Genomic DNA, 21113 nt, shown 5'->3' with positions numbered 1-21113 from the left:
CAGTTACAGTTCATGTAAGGCTACACAGACTTAGGGAAGCTCAAACATTCCTCTCTGCAACAATGTTCAGCTCCTCTAGAGAGTCATGACACCTTCTCAGATCTGAGGAGAACTTTAATCCTCTGGTGAGTTCTGCTTCTTCCCCTAGGTGTCCTCCCAGTGACACATCCCATGAAAATCTCTAGAGGGAGGCAATCAGATGCCTGAACCAAATCAGTGAACCCTAATCAATGAAGAGGAGCAGCAACATTTCACATAAGGCGTGTTTCCACTACTGGAACTTCATGGTAAATTTACCAAAACTTCCCAGCATGCGTGTCTCCACCTCACCGGGCTGGCTGAACGGGCCATTTTCTGGAACCTTTGGATTACCTGAACAAGGGTAGGTGCTCGGAATGGCCCAGTGGAGTCGATGAGCTGAACTTTTGGTGTTGAGATTGATCTTGTTTCCTTGGCTTGGTATGAAAAAAATGTGGTCACTAATTTAGGAGTGAAAATTGATGTAGCCCTTAAATTTGATGCTCTAATAAACATGGTTATTCAGGCATGCTTTTTCAATTTGAGACGGCTTTCCAAGATAAAGACTCTCTTGTCAAAAGTCCATTTGGAAACAGTGGTACACACTTTTATCATGTCCCGCCTCGGCTACTGCAATGCATTGTATGCTGGACTGAGTGAGAAGTAACTGCTCCCCTCCAACTTGTTCAAAACTCTGCTGTCAGTTTTCTGACTGGGATTAGAGGGAAGGATCAAATTACACCAGTGCTAGCTTTACTGCACTGGCTCTCGGTGTACTATCGGGCAAGATTTAAGATTCTCCTCTATATGTGCTCAGGGCACTGCAGGGCAGCGCTCCACCATATCTAGCTGCATTGTTGCACAGGCGTGTCCCCTCTCGGGGCCTTCGCTCTGCTGGGCAGGAGTTGCTGGAAGTCCCGTGTTCTAAACTGAGATCAAGGAGGGACCGGCCCTTCTTGGTAATGACACCAACCATTTGGAATGAGCTCCCTCTAACAGTAACGCAGGCTTCATCTCCCCAGGTGTTTCGGGCTTGCTTGAAAACACTTTTTTTCTTGTTAGCTTTCCCCCAACATCACTGACACTGGCTTTTATATTTTACTGTATATATATATATATATATATATATATATATATATATATATATATATATATATATATATATATATATATTAGGGCTGGGACTTGATTAAAAATTTTAATCTAATTAATTACAGGCTTTGTAATTAATTAATCTAAATTCATCGCATTTTAATCGTTCAGGAAAATGCGCTCTCAAAGTAAAACTTTTAATTAAAATTATGAGACAGAGAATCAAACATTAGACATGGTTATTACTGTACAAAGCTTTTAATAAAAAAATGCATTTTAATTATTCAAATGTCAAGGTGTGATATGAAACAAAACCCAAATCAACTAAAATTTATAATTACAAATAGAAAACACCTGCAACGCGTTCCTGAGCCTTTAAATAGTCTCTCTGTCTAGTTGAATGACTGAAATAAATTTGACTTTGCACCAGATTCTAATTTTTCCAGTTTCACTTGTTTGTATAATTGGGAGTTTTTATTAGCATTTCTACTCATAATGTAGTAAAAACACACATATAAATAATAATCCTTCAAAATGACAGTAGAACAGGCACAAATATGATCTAGGACTTAAATGTACTAACTTTTAACACCAGAGCAGGCATAGCATATTCTGAGAATGATCAGGAACACTAACTGGTTCCAGTTGGATGACTGGAGGTTGATGGGATGATAAAAGATCATGGTGAGGAAATAATGATCTGATGAACAGGTGAGCGGACCTTCCTTACATGGGAAGTCCTGATGTCACGTTAATAAGGGGATGCTGCAGACCCGCATATTCACACCTGCAGCAGCGAATCTGGTGTGATCTCCAGCCTGATCACAACTTCCTCGTTCCTCGCTGCCCCTGATACACTTAAGCATCCGCCCTTCAGCTGATGACAGCTTCAACACACCTGCTGCTTCATGATAGTAATGCATGTGATGTTTAGACAGAGACTCGTCTCAGAAACATATAATTCCCCGACAGAATTGTTTAGAAAATCATCAGAAAAGTTTGAGAGTGTTTCTGTTTTAACTTAAACTTCTGTTTTCAACTTTAAGACATGTTGTCTGTGATTGTTTACAGAGTAGTGAGAACACGGAGCATTCTCTCAGCGGCAGCCAGGTGCCTGTTTGTCTGACTACTTTCATAAACTACTGTTAGGGCAAAGAATTATTCTGTCTGGTGAGTTCAGCGCTGCACAGATGTTACGTAAATGTTAAAAATATAGCTTACTGCAACTTTTGTAAAGTTTCCAGTGCCACCGGGCAGCCGCAGCAGAGACGATCTCTGAAAAATGTCCGCGACACAGACTCCGTTGTTGTCTGGAAGTTTTTTTTCCAAGTTAAGAAAAGAGGCGGACGTGTTTCCTAAATCCTGCATCAGTCCAAGCAAGGCAACTTCTTTCTGTTTTTATTCCGTTTTAGTAGCCATTAGCACTGTGCATTGTTGTGTGCGTCAGTGATATTCGATCTACAAGGAAATCGTGCAATGACTAAGGTTCCGCCGTGCTTGAAATGCAAGCTGCGATTAAATGCGTTAATTTTTTTTAACGCGTTTTTTTTTCTAATTAATTAATCAATCGTAATTAACGCGTTAAAGTCCCGGCCCTAATATATATATATATATATATATATATATATATATATATATATATATATATATATATATATGTATATTAGGGCTGCAACTAATGATTATTTTCATAATCGATTAATCTGTCGATTATTTTTTTCGATTAATCGGTTTGTTATTGTTTAGCTATTTAACCTATACAAGTGCTGATTACATTTCAGTTAAGAAAAAGAAAAACATAGGAGAATTGTGCAGTTGACTGCAATCTATTTTATTGCACATGAACACTGTCAGCGGTGTAAAATGAGCTAAACAGTGCAAAATATCAGTCCAGGATAATTTTTTGGCATCAAAATATAAGAGGTAAATTCCATAAAAAAATAATGTAGAATCTAGAATAGAGTTTGTAAGTGGTATGCATTGCTGGGGGGTGAGTGTCTTGTTCCCCATGTAGTTGTCCATTGTTGCTTGTTTTTTTCTGCATAAGAAACACAAATTGACTGACATAAGTAGACATATAAAATAAAGCAGCACACACACTACAACACCAAATCAATATTATATTATTTGAATTAATTAACAATATACAGTGATCATTTATTTTGATAAAAATGTGTTGTGAGGCATTTTACAGTGTTAGATAGTAAAACAGCCTTTTAATAGTAAAAAAATGACTTTTTCTGAATTTCTCCTGTATTTAAAAATTGAAAGCGTACAACTATGCCGCGTTATATTCACCTGGACACAGCTCGTCTGTATATTTTTCTCCGCGGAGTTGTCCTTTTTTGAATGAGGAACATAGTTAAGGGTTTGTGCCGTTTTTCTCTTAACGAGAACATTCTTATAAACAGACGTGCTAAATTTGGCAAGCACATGATACACAACACGGAGGAGATTCACGATTACATCTAGTCAATCAGAAGTAGAACACCGTAGACTGACGTGGCAAAAAAAAAAAAAAACATGTTTAACATTCACTATAACGAACTCAGCAAAAACACTAAGTCCCAAATTTGATCGGCGTGTAGTGATGACTTATTTTCTGTTACTTACCGGGCTGGCTCTTCCTCTGCTGCATCAGCCCCCACATGTTTTCGTCTCAAATGTTCACTTAGGGACATCGTGCTTCCGTGCCATGCTAGATGGTTTTTGCATAATTTTCAGGTCACCCGTCTTTTCATGACATCTAGAGTGAAGTGCTCCCATACTCGTGAGGTTTTTGTCCGGGGTTTCTCTTCAGTTTTGTCGCTTCTATTTTTCTTCTGTATTTCTTCTTGTTCCGCCATCTCTCACAGCAAGATGAGCGTCAGTAATGTGTTACATCGTGAAAACCGAGGGCACTTATTGGCTCGTTTCTTCTTCTACGACGCCACTGGTAGATCAGTGGCTCATTACTGCCACACACTGGCGGCAAATTTAACAGATTGTAACCGATGTCAGATTGTGGTAAAAATAGACTTTATGCGGTAAAATGTGATTATTAAACAACAAATCGATGACTAAAAAAGTTGTTAACTATTTTAATAATTGATTATAATCGATTAAATCGATTAGTTGTCTCAGCTCTAATATATATAATAGTTTTTACATTGTGTCGGTCGATATGTAGGTGAAAACTGACCATTTCTGGACATTACATTGCTAACAGAAATTAGCTACGGTGAATTCACCTCGCCTTATCTGTTACGACTGGACTTCATCCGTTTGCTTCGCCAATCCCTCGACTTTTCCACCTTAGCCATGCACTAGCTTCATTAGTGATATCTGTACTGCTTTCCCCTTCTAGAGTTAATTTGCACAAACTGAAAAAGTGTATAGAAACATGTGGGTGGAAACCCATCTGTTGTTAGAACGTGGACAAAGGGTGAAGAGGAGGCTGAAAGGAGTTCAGAAGAAAACAAACTGTGCTCCCTCTAAAAATAATTGTAAATACACCTATACTCCAACATCACGCACACACACACACGCACACGCACACACACACACACACACACACACACACACACACACACACACTCATCTGCACGCTTATAAATGCGCACACACAGCTGACCTTTGCAGTAAAAATGAATACATGAATAAAACTAAAATCTGCAAATGACAAATCTGCATTTGGCCCTCCGGGTTTCCCTCAAGGTGAGCTTCAGAGAGTCAAATGAGGGCACTTGGTTTTAATCTTGCAGCCTCTGGGAGGCACATGCATGCACAAATGTATGCAGACATACGCACACACACACAGGAGCAGGTGGGTTTGAATTACTATTGAATGAAGCAAACATTGAGAGCCGTATAATTGGTGGAAACATTCTGTAAAAAAAAAAGAAATCAAAAAATAAACTAAGATGCATCAACAAGACACTAAAGTAAGCTGGAAGGGAAAAATGAGAACAAACAGGGGGGAAATAAATTATGACTGGACAGCAAGCTGGAGGAAGGGAGGAGAGGAGAAAAGACTCCCCAGTGGACTGCAGAGAAGGAGAATGGAGGCTGGGAGGGTCAAGAAAGAGCAGAGGGACCAGCAACAGTTTAACCTTCGACCAGGGAGTTAAATCGTGGTCAAGACAAGAATCACAAAACAGGTTAATCTCTACAGAGGAGGGGAAAAGAAGGGATCTCTCCTCGTACTTCCCTGATCTAAATCCACCACTTCACTAAATACGTTTAAATGTTCTCATTTAGTCCAACAAACAGTTCAGCAATACAAAAAACTACTTTTAATGAAAAGAGGCAAAGATTTCACCCTGGATAAGCTGTCAAAATGTATTTATATGAACAGATTTTGTAAAGCTCAGAGATTAAAACCTATAAAACTTTGTTTCTGCTGTATTCATGAACGTACACACTCAACAGAATTTCTGCAAAATGTACATGAGGATAGAACACTAAATGAGTTATAGAGCTCATTAAAGCAGCTGTGCACGCTGGACTGTTGTGACATTTAACAGTAGTCATATAAACCTATAACCTAACCTAAATACTATCTCCAGAGATGCAGACACTCTGGTTTTGGGGGCTCACACAGATTTTTGTGACCTGCTGACACAATGATGTCAAAGAACTATAATTAACAGAATCGTTGTGGCTGTAAAATTTTGAATATGAAAAATCTGTTATTTCAAGTGGGAATTGGCACTTAGCAATGTAAGTTGGAGTTGGGATACATACCAGAATTTTTCATTGCTGCTAGGCAACGTTTTTGTAGTCTGGCCTGCCAAACTCGTCCTGTTTGATTCTACACAGAGAAAAGGGAGCATGGGACTGTCTGGTCAGGCTACTGTTTTCGCCCATGTCTGAGTGTGTTTATTTGTGTTTAGGAAGTCATGAACCTCATGAGTCACTGGACAGATCCACAAAGTCTACAGTCATTTATATGGCTACCAAAGCTAATCAATAATGACAAACTTCAAATCTCAACTTTGGTGGGGTAGTACCTGAGAGTCGATGCCATTACATACTCCAAGTGCTAACGAACTTCACAAGAAACAGCAAAAATTCAGTCAAGCTGCTCACAACATTATCATCTTTGTTTTATTTTCACTCCAACATGCCACTGCCCATCTAACCAACCTGATTGACCTTTGAATGTTTAATCAGAAGATTCCAGGGTTCTTCGCTTCTTTGGGGACCATAAACACTTTGTATTAATTCAGAGTCAGGTACATAGTTTATGAAATGAATTTATTTCTTTTCCTAAACTAATGATTATACATGACAAAGATATGAATGGAATGATATGTATGAAGTGGATTCATGTGATGAGTGAAATTTTGGAATGGAAACTAGATGTTTTAGCAAACCCATTCTTTGTATCTGAGACAATTTGTGAAGTCTGTGTTGTAAAATAATTTGGACATTTGTTAAGAAAACTAGAGCTGCCATAAAAATGTAGCATGATGAACTTGATGATATGATGTTGACTGACACTACAATTGTCAACTGTGCCTCCCAGGTATTAATAAAGGCTGCTGCTCTTCATACATTGCATAAATGAACTTAGTCTAGACTAACCGAAGCCATTTCCTGTCATGTTTGTAAATATCACTAAAAATTGTGAATAATGTGATATAGTTGAACATTGATTTGAAGAAAACTAAGAACTGAACTGAAATCTTAATTTCTGCTAGAAAAACAAACTCAGTTCAAACTATTCCTGAAATTGTTCAGTCCTAGTAAAATAAAGCCTAGCCTACCAGGCTAGTCAGGCTAAGTAAAATAAACGTGTTTAAATAGAATATGGAATTTGAGTCAGTTTTTGTTTGCTCTTTATTGGAAGTAGTTAATTAGGAATACCATAACTAGCCAGGGTTGCATTTAAAATATATTTTCTACAGTTTCTTTAAAAAAAATTACCAATTATTATTATTAATATTGATCAATATGAACTTTGAAAACACATATGCTTATTTTTTGTACTGTTCAATTTTATTTATACACTTTGTTCGCATACAATAACAAGGATTGTCAAGAAAGTGTGTTTTCCACGTTTATGTCCAATTAAACTGATCAGTTGATTGATTGAATGATTGATTCACTTTCTTTAGTCTTTCTCCTCCAACCCCCATAAATCCCTGTGTGTCCTCCAACAGCTCTCCCAAAGGACAACAGACATCAATAACAACACAATAAAAAGTCCAACCTGTTGTGTAAAAACTGCTATTTTTAGCATATTTTTAGGTTCGACGTGTTGCTACCAGAAGACGTGTGAGCACATGACTCGTGAGGTTTGCTCTGCGAGGAGGAAGTGGTACAGTTTGAGGTGAAGCTGAACGCTACGAGTGAAAAAGTCACACAGTGGCTGCCTGGCTTTAGCATTCTCCCGGAGGAGCAGGCCCAAGCGGCTGGAGAGAAGGACATCGGTGTCATCATTACATTAAAGATGTCAAGTAAAAAATATATTGATATGTGCATCAAATGGGTTAAAAGACAGCCTCAGGAGATTTCCTCAACAAGAGAAGAAAATAAAAACAAACTATTTGGTTCCAAGAAGCCTTATGTTCCTTCAAAAGAGATTTGACAGACAAGGTGCAGATGCCTGTTCATCCTTCCACGGCACGAGTGTGTGGGAGTGTGTGAGCAGGAGGGGAGGAGGGTCAGGCATTCGGCCTGGTGAGCATCTGTCATTAAACAGGGTAAGTTGTGTGTCTTTCACGGTGTGCTGCTTTCACTCCATCAGCTCCCTCTCTGGCAAACAGGAGGGAACCAGGTCAGTGCTCCATTTTAGACAAAAACTGAGCCAATAAGGTCTTCAAATATTAATGGTCTTAGAAGGTCTGGACACTTTAATCTGGATTTAAGGCTGAAAGCAAGTGAATTTAAAATTATCCGCTGATACAAAATGCTTGTATAATCATAGAATTTACTAGTTTAAACTTGAACTGTTTTTACACAACATTACGCAGCACCAACACCATGAAAATACCCTGCATGCTTCTTTACATATTACTTGTTTTTTAATATATTTTTTATTTTTAGAGGTTTTTCTGTATAAAAGGTACTTGAGTGGAATTTGCAAGTCTGACAAACAACTTAGTTTAAAAAGCAACAGGATTAAAAAAACATTCATACCACAATCTTCAAATAGTTTTATAATAAATAATTCGTGAATTTATTTTTCTACATAATAAACCCCCAACTGAAGACGGGTGTGTGGACACTTCAAAGATGGAGGATATTTTTCTCCTCAACACTGATGAGATTAATTAACCGAAACACATTTTGGGAACTATTTTAATATCTGCAGATTTTTGTACCAATAAACTTTTAGAAAAGGAGACTGGCCTTGTCCAAATGAAAGAGTTGGCTTCATAACAGAAATTATTTCAACAGAGCCGAGCCTAAAAAACATGACCTTCTACATCAGAGGAATGATCTTTGATGTTCAACAGTGTCTACTAAAACTATTCACTTTAATCTCAGGCTGAACGTTTTTCCTCTTTAAGTCATCTAAAACTAACCTTTGATAATTAAATGTGAAAGGGGAAGGATGGGGGGATGAAACCAGAGGTGGCAGAGGCGCGGGACTTGCTACAGAAGAACGTACAAAACGACACCATCGTCAGTATTTACGCTCAAATGCTTTTGCTCAAATATTTTCTTTTAAATCATCAAAACACAAACAAAATGAAGTCAAAACTGTCCTATACATGCTTAAAACTGGACAAACGTTATGGTCAAGAAGCAAACGTTTATTTTGCTCCACCGAAACATGAGCAGTGGGCCTAAAACCGATAAGTCAGCAGACGACTGCAACATTAATCGTGTGATTGTTTCACTCTGCTACGTTTCCTGAGTGGCGCTGCAGCATCCTTGCCTGCGTCAGCAGACCGAGGACGACTCGGAGACGCTTGGCCACACAGGCGGCACGCTGCTGATGAGGTGAGGGGTCACTGAGGGGCTAAGTGAGACCTCACACTGGACAAGCAGGCCAGAGCTCAGGCCACGGTGGCATATGGGTGAGAAGGCGAGGAAGCTGAGGAGGGTGGGGAAGCAGCCAAGCTGTCCACTCTGCTTCTCATGAGACCCCCAGCTGTCACAACAGACACTTACCAGCCCTCACACTAAACACCCACAAGGGACAAAAGGGAGGCAGCATCCTTCCTCTTTAAATCAGAAAGATAGCAAAAAGGAAAAGGACCGTGAGTTCTTCTTCCTGCTGCTCGGACGTCTGAGGAATGCTGGGACCTGCCCGGTCACCTCCCCGCTGCCACCTGTGAAGCCAGGCTGTGAACCTGCTAATTATAGCCGCTAAAGGATGAAGGTGTGACTTAGAAAGTTATTTTAGGCTCGAGGAGAAGAGAGAAGTCACAGCAGGACAGAGGAAGCTTCAGCTTCAACTGTCACACAACTAAATACAAAGAAGCAGGGAAGGTGAGCCGAGGTCGCGCTGCAGGAACCGTTCAGATAAACCGACAGACTTCACTTCAGAACCAGAGGGACCGTCAAGCTGTATGGATTTGACCAACACAGATACGCTCATCTGTATGATCCATGACAGACCAACTCCAGAGACAATAATTATAAATAATCATGAAAAAACATGCTCATGGTACAAAAGCAGTTAATTAAAAATCCTGATTTAGGCTTCACTGGTAGAAGGAAAGGACATCTACAATATACAATGTTGGGTAACTTTAATGAACATTTCCAGCTGCGTAAGTCTTGAGTTCTGCTCTAAAGGAATAAAACCGACTGAAGATGAGCAAAAACTGGAAGATATGGTTAGTCAATCTGGAAACAACAAGAGTTTTTTGTAGTAGGACTAAAATCTATTTAGTAAAGATGGTGACTATCATTTTACCCGTGGTAACTTATGATAACCTGTACATCTATGAAGACAGCAGAACATCATCATCATAGCATCTCTGGACAGTTCTCTCATCCCATCTCCCAGCAGCCATCAACAACAGCGCTTCTCCTCCCAGCAGTCCTTCCACACCTGAGAGGCTGCTGAAAAGGAGTCCTGGTACCACGCGTATCACTTAACCCCATGTCAAAACACAGGTGTAATGCGAGCCCTGGGAGCAGGTGAAGGTCCTGAGCTCATAAAGGAATGTGCAGGTTGGGAATTACACCCTGCACGTATGAGAGGCTTCTCGCTGAGAGCACACAGCAGCTGGAAAACAGCCAGGATCTGACAGCCGAGAAGACACACCTTTATCTCAGGGATCCACAGCACAGCGAGATTAAACATGACTCAGCGATTCAGAAAGACGTGACGAGATGGAAGCAGATGGAGACAAGACAGAAACAAGTGAAAAGTTCCTTACCATGGCGTTCCGTATATCCGGAATCCCTTTATGGTGACGTCTGAGTCCTGCAGGTACACACAGTTTGTGAGGAGGGACTGGACATTGTCAAAATCCTCAGGTTTGAGTTTGGAGACTGAAGGGAATCTGTAGTAATCCTGCTTGACCAGCTCCGCCATAAAGTCCTTATCAAAGGTGAGCTCATGGTTTCCAGCGATTGCCACCTTAAACTCGTAAGGGAGGCCACCTGGAAGAGAGAAAAGAGCGGTCGGTCAAATTAATCTCAGTTCAGTTTGGTTCCGTTTAGCATCCGTTCCAACACGCTTAAAACAACCCTAATCGATGCTGAACCAGACCAGATCCAAACATTCTGACAACTAAAGCTGGAAAATGCCTCTGGTTTGAAAGTCTGATCCAGAAGCCAGCCGAAGCACATCTACACCATCGATACAGATGCTGACAACGGACTAGTCTACAGCTGTGGTTCTAAAGCAGCTTCTTCAATCAACACCAAGGAGCAAAGTAAAGATCAAAAAGCAAAACATCACAACTGATCGTCTCAACATCTCGCTAAAACGAGGTTTTTCGGTAAGTTGGAGGAATCGACTTATTTTTTAAAACTCTTTTTTTTGGTTAGCTAACATTTTATCAAAGACAGAAACATGATAATAATGTAAACATAAAAGATCAAATTGATGGATTTATTAATCACACACACACACACACACACACACACACACACACACACACACACACACACACACACACACACACTAATGTTTAACATAACTAAGAGTAAATTCCTTTGTGTTGCTGCTTTCACTGCCAACTAATCTGTGCATTCGGTCTTTATTGTGATTTAGAAGCACAATAGCATCATGCAGCTACAAGAAATCTCTTTTTCACACTTTGCCGTAAACAGTCATTAATAATAATACATATAAAATAAAAGGGGTTGGGAGCGTTGGGGCAATAAAGTAGCAGTTCAAATGCATCCAATGAGAAATGATTATGTACAGAAAAACCACCCAGAAGTTTGGGTTCCTTTTCATCAGGTCCGTGACGCGCTCCCCATCAGCAGCTCCTCGTGTACCTAACCCTGAGCACAGATCACCACGGAGGAGAAAGTAGGATAATTGGAAAAGAAAAATACCTTCAATTCACACAGTCACAGAGGTTACAACCACAGCTGACAGCTGGGTTTGACCCCAACAGACCACCGTCCATCTCTGTAGATGTCAGGCAGCTGAAAGAAGCATGAACCTGAACTAAATAGAGAAGAACATCTATTACAATTCTCATCCGCTCATCTTTCACCTTCTACCGTGCCCTTTTCTCTCTTTTCTGTCAAGGTGATTTGTCCCGGTGCCCTTCTGCTATCAAGAAACTGACTTACTACTTTATTCCAGCTGACTGAGCACTCAACAAAAGGCTTTGGCCTTCATCACCTCCCAATCACTCTGGGTCTCTCTTCTTCCCCCTGGACGCCACTCTTTAAGCTTTCTGTGGTGTTTTAAATCGGTCTTTTTTCCTTTGCTTGCCACGTTTGTTTGACATAGGCTGGAGATAGAAGTGTAGTTTATGTAGAGAATAGTTGTGAGAATGATTATACCTGCTGGTCCTGAAGGCAGAAGCCTGATGCCTGCTAATATGAATCATAAAACAAAAGTTATTGTTATTTGTCACGGATTTGCCAGTTGCTTGTTAACTTTTCTGTTGCAATAAAAGCAACAGTTTTAATCAGTTTTCCAAAATCCAAAGCATTTAGTGTTAAACATCAATCACATGCGGATTTTTCTAATTAATTTTTGATGTTTGGGTTATTGGAGCAGGAACCAGAGAGGACTGTACCCAGGCTGGGGCTGTAAATGGAAAGCAGTCTGAATATCTAAATCTGGTAATTTAACAGATGGTTTTCGTATAAAGAAGTAGGAGACATAGTAGATCAGAGTGTGCTGCTCTTTTGGAGAAATGTCTTAAGAGTGTTTTTATTCCATTCATGAACTAACATGAGTTTCAAAACCAAAATGTATTCTGTTTGCAGCGATCAGGGTGAGCAGGAGCTTCTCTGTAGGAACCTGGCGCCACTTTAACACACAGAGAAGGAAAGATGGAGGTGTAGGTGAGAAGCACCCAGAGTTACTCAGACAGGTTTAGGTTTGCATTTCATGCCTGTCTGATTTGAAAATACTTATTTACTGGCAGAAACAAACTCTTTCAAACAATAATTTACATTTATTACATGATTATTGCCCAAATGTACAAACACCCGCGAGCTGGTGATTGACAGACAGGAACATATTTGTTTCACCACTCTAAACTTTGCTTCGCCTCCAAATGTCCTGTTTCTGTGACCAGTAATAACAGGTTATGATGCACGGCAGGAGGGTGAATTGAATAAAACGCTCAATAAATACTTCAATAAAACCTGAGTGTTTGATAAAGATGGTTTGGCTTTACAATGAGGTGTGAGAAAAAAGAAGTGAGAGCACTATTTCATTTTGCAGCTGGACAATTTGGAGAAAAACGAATAGAAGCTGAGGACACAAGAATACAAATTCAATAAAAATCCAGCTGAAAAATAAGATGAATTCAACCACATCCAATTTCACTGGGAGTCTGAAAAAGTGTTTCTGAGCAATGGAAATAAAAGAATCACAGCTCCTTGGTCTGTAGGTTTCATTTCTGCTCTTTGAAATTAGCTCCTGTCGCATCTCGGGATCATAAATTTCAGTCCTAACCTAAATGAAAGTGCCGCCTCTTGGTCCCACAGCACTCTAACTCGATCACGCAGCCGTTTTACACACACACACTCACTCACGTGTGCATGCACACACACACACACATACACACACACACGCTACTCCACCATCAGCAGGCAGAATGAATCTGGAGAAAACAAAATTACCGTCAAACAGCTCCATCTTCATTATTCCTCTGAGGATTTCTACGGCTCTTTACTGCCACTGTGACTCATTTTATCCAGTTTTGATGAAGCAATACATTTTCCCCCATTCTTCAGTAAAAAATAGTACAAAAACTAAACTAAAGGCTTAAAATGTTTTGTCATTTCTCTAAAACAGGCACGAAAGACATCTGAACATTAAAATGTTTTAATTAAAAATGCCTTTTTAAAAGTGTAGGGCAGTGAACCTCAATGGCAACCTCATCTGGCCCACTAGACCTTCCCACCCGGCCCCCCAACCTTTTGGGTCCTAAAGCCCCCCAGTTGATGGACTTCGAAGTTAGCAGAACAATTCATGTCCCAAATATAATGTTTATGTTCTCCAAACACAATCAAAACAGTTTAGATGGAAAACAAAGCAATTTTAAATAAGAATGAATTAAAGAACATTTTAATAAAAAGCTACATTTTTTAAAATGATAGCTCCATGGGGCATTTAGAGGAGTGCAGAATGAATGAAGATACAATGATACTCTATTTTAGAAGAGCATCTGGTCTTCACAGCGTCTGCTGGTAAAAACTTTAGCCCTTGAAAAAATTTAGATGAGGACCCCCTGGTGTAGGGTTTAAAAACTACCTGAACGGATGCAGGTGTGAGAGGTTACAATCTGAGATAATTCATTTGTCATCGCTCACACACCTTCAAATTGTTGCTTAAAGAAATAAAACAAAATCAAATGATAAAAAATCTATTCACAGCAGAAGAGGGAAAAAGAGCAATTTAGCATATGCAGGTTTTTTTTTACTCTCTCTACATTATTAAATGAAAAAAGTGGTTTCTCAAATGCAAAGATAATAGAAACATGTTCCTATGGTTATTTACACAAAATCTTCAATTTGGTCCAAATATCTGACAAACAGAAATATTTAAATATTAACAAAACTATGATGTTCCCAAGTGATTAAATTAGCATTTTCTTCTTTTGCTGTTTTATGGTTCACTGACTGGACTCTAACAGCACCTAATGCTTCCACCTAATGATTAATTTAGCACACATAGAATAGATAATAGAATAGAATAGAAACATTTTTGGTAAAATGGTAAATGTCATAAATGTACACACACACACACACACACACACACACACACACACACACACACACACACACACACACACACACAGGTGCTACATGGGCCTCTGGGAGGATCTTAAAGAGGGAGATCAGAGTCGCTCCTCTATGATCAGATAAGCTGGGTCACGGGAAGCATACTCCTCTGCATCGATCTCCAATTATCTCCTCCAGGAGGCCAAGCAGGAGTCAATGTTCAGGACAAACTGCTGTCTCCTCTGGAGTTGGAGACACAAAGAACAGAGGAGGAGGCCGAGGAAAACAGCTGCTGTTTACTAACCCCGACTGAAGGCAAGGTTCTAGGGCCACTGAGCTTTGTTTCTCAGTTTAGGGATTAAAAATGAACTAATTGCCAAATTAAATCTCTAAAGTGGGAAACAAAAATATCAACAGCACTGATACGCACCATACAGACCTCACCAAAGATTACAGGTTAAATTATTTTTTTAACTTTCACTTACGTCGAAACAAAGCTTTTAATCATAGGTGTGATGCATGTTTTATCTAAACATTAAAGAGTGATCGATTTGGATTGTTATAATACCTTAGACCTTGGGCTATCTTAGATTGGACATCACAGCTGTGGAAAATAAGGATGTAAGTAAACATGGATACACTGAAACGTGAGGACTTTGTTATGAATCCATGTTTAAAAGCAGGGTATCTTTAACTCCGACTGCTACGCAGGGTATCTTTAACTCCGACTGCTATGCAGGGTATCTTTAACTCCGACTGCTACGCAGGGTATCTTTAACTCCGACTGCTACGTGGCAGCAGTTTTTACTGCTTTCTGTCATTCATACAAGATCTAGAGATTACACTTGACATATCTTAGAAGTGTCTGGAAGAGTTTTCCAATTACATTCAGTCATGAAAGTTGCCAATATCATCTGGCTTTTAGTATCACAGTATACTGTATCATCTAATATGTATTGTAGTTTTTAATGTTGCTAGAGTCCTACCGATACACACCCCTAGAGGAAATCTAAACTCTCAAGAATAACTCAACTAGGGATATCCCGTTTAGACATTGATATCGGAAATAGGTCCGTTATCGGCTCCAAAAAAAACTGTATCGGATTATATTGGACTACATCAAAAGTCTTCAATATACACAGTCCGTTCTGCTTTAAACTCCATTCCAGGAATTCTATCCAGCAGCACCCCAGACGCAGAATGCAAAGCCCACATGATCAGAACAGCGCATGCTAGCGAAGTAGGAACACGAGCAATGTTGGCCGTGTGGCAGTATTTTTCAGTCTGGCTCAATGCAACACTCGTCTTTTCAGGTTTCCCGTGGTGTAACAGAAACATGTTTTGTCATTCTTACTGTTGCTGGCTTTTGCTCTGAGTAATATCACTTGATCAAGCCTTTGATACATTCCACACCACGAAATAGGTCAAATTATGTGTGATTTGTGCTGATATTGTATCGAATCAATATCGATATTGGTTAGTACTAAAGGCTGCAATATCGGTATCATAGAGGAAGTGAAAATGTCGTATCAGGACATCCCTAAACAGAACCAGAAAGGCTTTTATGCTCCTCTGTGGCTTTAGTTCCTGAAATCAGCTAAAATTTCCATGTGTCAGTTCCACATTCCTCCAAAAATTCTGTTTCACACAAAATCAGAAGTAGATGTGACCTGAAGTGGCTGAAGTCCTGACTGCTTAAGTCCACCTTAAATGTTTCAGCATTCAGCCAAACTAGTGTTTTTCCAGTAGTTTCACTCCTGACTCATAATCTCCACCTGACTGTAAAATCTTGTACTTCTGTGTGAGAATCCAGAAAGTCCAATGGAATATTATTTCCTAAAGCATCTCTCAGACTGCCAGAGTAAAAACGATGGCCGGTGATGACAGAAAATGTGTAGCTTTCCAAACACACGCATGTTCACTAAATCTTTTCAGACTCTGCAACTGCATTAGCTTTTAAGTGCATCTCAGCAATCAGTCGGCATACAGCAGCACCTATTATTCATGGAGAAAAACCAACAAAATATCTGGTATATAATTCAAAACAAAGTGGAGTCTCCGCTGACTTCACTCAGACGCTCTGCCTTCATCAACAACATGAAAAGCAGTCTTTGAGGGAATATCAAACCCTTTCACACAGACTTTAATAGGAATTCATTGTGTTTGTAAAGCTTAAAGAAATAAGGTAAAAGGCAAAAACATCAACAGGATCACTTTTGTCCATCTAGCAGATCAAAGCCCAAGTATCCAGAGCAAATAAAAGTGTCTTACTTTCTTAATTTTACAAACATGTCAAAATAACTGATTTTGCTTAATTAAAAATACTAGTACATGTATGAAAATGCCAAAAAGCTGATGTATGTATATCAGCGGCGGCTCGTCCATAGAGGGCGTTAGGGCGCTGCCACACCAGGCTCACAGTAAGAAGAAGATAGGGAACTAAATAAAATATTTAAAAAAACATGGAAGTTAATCTAAACGATCTCTACATCATACAGACTATACGTGCTGTGTATAATCTGCATTTATGTGTAGTTTAAAAATGTTATTTCACACTTTTACCATGACCGAGTGGTCTTGTGACGCATTTCCTGCTCTTTTCCGGGCACAGCAACGTTTACCATAGACCTACTCTATAACTAGCGCATATGTGCTGGATCCCCCTCCAATACAAAGAACAGGAGAGAGCCTTTGGTGGCAGAGGTTTGCAACCAAAAGTGGGCGGAGTCTCAGCTCAGCTCAGGAAGTTCGCCTGGAACTGGACACTCTCCACAGTTCACCATTCAGTTTTTTTATTTATTAAAAAAATAAGCTCACAATTTGTTTGTTTTAGAGCAGCTGAGTACAACTCGTGGAGTTTATTTGGATAGTCGAAAAATGATGGAATGTGGCTTCATAGACTTGTAAACACTCTTCAGCAGGTAAAAACAGCCCCAAACAGCCAGGAATCACCTCAGCGTGACATTGGGACATTAAATTACACAAACCGGGTGGATTGTCTTTATAACATGGATTTTTATGACCAAATACCAGCAAAGGTACGACTGAATTTATGCTTCTGACTTCATGAAATTAGCTTAGTTTTGCTGCTGAGTTCCATGGGTTTGGCAGGTAGAGTGATGGTACTTATACTGCTGTAAAGAGGAGAGTCTGGGTTTTAATTTAAATGGTTGCTTCTGTGGATAGGATCATATTGCAATGTTGTTGCCAGGACTTTCAGTTTTTCTTGGAATTGGTCAAAGTTTTTTATTTGACCCTTAGTTTCAATTCCCAGTATGCCGACTGGAAGTCAAATCTGCGGTCGATCTGCTAATTTTGATCAACGCCTTGCAGAGCTGATCACACCAGCTGCCTGTCGCTCTCTGCAGCTTGCAGAGACCCTGAAAGCAGCATCTATCCTATGGTGTTTACAGAGATCAGTAGGTACCTGCTTGAATATTTTATTAAAGCTATAAAAATGAACATTAGCTTCTACTGTTTCTACTTTTAAATTACTACCTACTAGATCACAAGCACAGATTTTGTAAATTTCATAATTTCTGAAAATCTTTTCTTTTAAAAGACGGGTATAATTTCCTGTAAGTACCGGTGGTTTTAAATATCAGCCTTTAACAAAGTTACCGGTCCTTAGAGTTCAACAGCAGGTGTAGCGACTCTGGACATCCAGTCTTCACGAGGACATTACCGAGCCGACTACACACAGCTATTTTCCACTTTGCTCTGCATCGATTTCCCATTATGGCTGATATCTGTGCTTTCCACTAGCTGAATAAAACCACTACAGACACAAACTGTGGCCGACTGTTACAGACAAGCTCCCGGTGATTGATGGTCCAGGGAGGGAGACCAAAGTAAAGCAAAGTCTTGTTCCAGACTGTTTGTTGAACTCGACTAAATTTGACCAATCACAGAATCAGGTCAACAGGACATTAGTTCTGTGTAAAAGTATACATGTTAAACTGCGTAAAAACATTTTATTTGCTGAATTCTTGTCTGAAATAAAGGTTGTAATTTTAAATGTGTTTAATCTAATGAGGAAGGTTTGACCTAATCTGTGTCTTAGATTGGTGAAAGTGATTACAGCTGGATTCCAAACCTGCAGACAATCAAAGCCTTTTTCATTCACGTCACACCTTTAATATTTTTATGTGGCTTGTTGTTGAGGTTTTGAAAAAAATGAGGAAACGTGAAAAGGCTGCAGGGTACTCACTGAAAATCAGGTTTAGCATCATCTCAGTCCCGGTTTTACTGACTCACAAGCAGGAAAGGGGTTTTAAGTTAATAAACGTGGACGGAATAATAGGATCCGTAGTTCAAAACGAGGATTTCGCAGCAGGAGCGATGTGAGAAGTTTCTGTATTTTAACTAGATTTGATTTCTATTTTTGCCGTGAAAACTGGGTCAGCGTCGCCGTGGGGACCTCTGCGTATCATGACTGACAGTAAACTCTGTAGTCTTTCAAGAGGCAAATTTGACAGCGACCTTTAAACTCAACAGGGGGGCGAGTGCTTGATACTGGAAACATCAATTTTTAAAGATGTATCCCTTTAAAGGTCTGCAGCTCTGCAGCAAACCCAGGCGTGTTGTAGGTTCACTCGGGGAGCCCTGGACAGCTCTGCAAATTTGACATAAACATCCATGTTTCTGGTCAAGGGTCAAAGGTTAAGATGTGAAGATCTTTAAATACTATATAAATTCCTGGAAAAGATCCAGAGATGGAACACCATAGAAGCCTCACACAGATCCCACCCACAGCATGCAGCCAGGGGGAGAGGTCAAAGGTTAACCAAAGTAGGGTGTGGGGTCAGCAGGGTTAAACTGGACACTTGAGCAGAGCAGCTGGGGGGTCAATAGGGGATGGGGTTATTTGTGTGGTCTGGTTACCAGTTAAACTAAGGATACATGTCAAGCCTGTGGCTCTTCCTTCTGCTGATGGTGTGTGTGTGTGTGTGCACGTGCATGAGTGCGTGTGTGCTACACAGCCTCTTACCAAGCCAGTCGTTGAACTTTTTCACCTCAGACGGTAGGCCGAGCTCGGTGAAGTCGCCCATGTGGAGCAGCACGTCTCCGTAGGGCATCTGGATGCCATCTGTACGGGAGTGTGTGTCAGAAACGCACACAAACCTGGTGTGCCCTGCTGGCTTGGGAGTGTCATAAGGAATGGGGTCCACCCTGAAAAGACAGAAAGGAGGAACGTTGAGAGGATGACGAGAAAGATCGTCTGATAACAAAAATAAACAACACACATCTTTTTTACTTTCAAGTTTAACTTTTCATGCATTTCTTTCTGCTCTGGTTTTATGTCGTCATTTGCGTGTTTGGATATTACAGAGCTAGTCTTTTTAAAGCCTCTTCGTGTTGTTGCAACCAGTTCTCGTCATAAAGGTGTAATTTTTAAAGACACGTCTGTGTTTGACACCACAGTGAGGAAAGGGCAGGAGAAGTGTGCAGCTTGTGCAAACTAACTGTAACAGCGGTGCTGGGCAAAATAAAAAATATAAATAAAAGCCATTACAACCAGTAATCTGGCTGATTAGTGCTCACGAGGAGGGAAATACTTTTAATACTGTATGGCATAAGAACAGCCACTGGAATAAAAGCATGCTGCGACTTTTCAATCCATTACCAAAAGGAAAAAACTTACACTAGTCCATCAGAAAAGGCTCTTTATGGAGGATCTTTTGTTTGTAGAACAGAAAAAAAGAAGGAACTCGTGTTCTTTTTCTGACTGAAAGTGGAAAAAAATCAGCTCGTCTGTAATTGAAGTCTACAATGTGCAATCCTCCAGCACTCCGCCGCTAGACCATTATTTCATTAGAAGGGATGTCACTCTGCTGACAAAAATCCGACACATAATCAACCCTGCAATCTTCAACATGACACACACACACACACACACACACACACACACACACACACACACACACACACACTTAAATATGACACGAAAACAAGCAAAGAGCCAACGAAATCTGAAGATTTCAAACTGCAGCAGATCGTCGTTAAAAAGAGAAAATATCAACACTCTCCGGTACAAAGGCGCCTCATTTGCAGCAGCAAAACTGCGTTGGGAGGTTCTTATTGTGGAGACAATTTTCAAATCTTTGCATCACGTTGAGTGGAGCATTGTACATGAAAGGGTGAAGACAAATTCACAACAGAAAGCTGTTTTATAAAATTGCGGCAGGATGGAATGTTTTGATGGTGTTAACAGGACGACGGCTGAACTCGGCTTGCTGTTTACAGCAAACATCTGAAACGTATCGCTGTCTGTTATCCGTCTGGAGTCCAGTAATCTGAGCCCACTTCCTGGACAGAGTTGGGAGTCACACGAGCTCTGTATAAGGCAAATGCCCTCATCGTGGTCACCACGAGCTGTCAGAGCAACATTTAGGAAACGTTTGGGGTAGTGGATAATTTATGAAATCAAAACCAAATTTTCTGTTTCAAAAGTAAATGCAGATAGTAGCAGAAGTCTCCAATTATATATATATATATATATATATATATATATATATATATATACACACACATATTTTAGCAGCACATTGATTGTGAAAGACAACTGAACACTCACTCTGTGCAATATAAATTAAATAAGTCAGTAAATCTCTTAATATTTATTGAACTTCAAACATGAAGCAAACTCAAAACATGTAAAAACACGATGTGTTGGGGTTCTTCCG

The 21113-nt window shown here is 39.9% G+C and overlaps 1 protein-coding gene across 4 annotated transcripts in view; it reads right to left on the bottom strand.

The window, feature by feature from the left end:
* The window catches only part of mpped2a (metallophosphoesterase domain containing 2a), an 83071-nt gene that overhangs the window by 39171 nt on the left and 22787 nt on the right, over positions 1–21113 (bottom strand). For all 4 annotated transcript variants that reach the window (XM_015953745.3, XM_015953746.3, XM_015953747.3 and 1 more), the window contains exons 3-4: positions 19418–19599; positions 10437–10662 (exon numbers count right to left, since the gene is read on the bottom strand). In XM_015953745.3, coding sequence (XP_015809231.1) covers positions 10437–10662; positions 19418–19599 — 408 coding nt within the window. The remainder of the gene's footprint in view (positions 1–10436; positions 10663–19417; positions 19600–21113) is intronic.

The sequence above is a fragment of the Nothobranchius furzeri genome, chromosome 9 (genome assembly GCF_043380555.1).
Source record: "Nothobranchius furzeri strain GRZ-AD chromosome 9, NfurGRZ-RIMD1, whole genome shotgun sequence".
NCBI lineage: Eukaryota > Metazoa > Chordata > Actinopteri > Cyprinodontiformes > Nothobranchiidae > Nothobranchius > Nothobranchius furzeri.
Note: the sequence above shows the minus strand (reverse complement) of the source record. Positions and strands in the feature narration are given on the sequence as shown.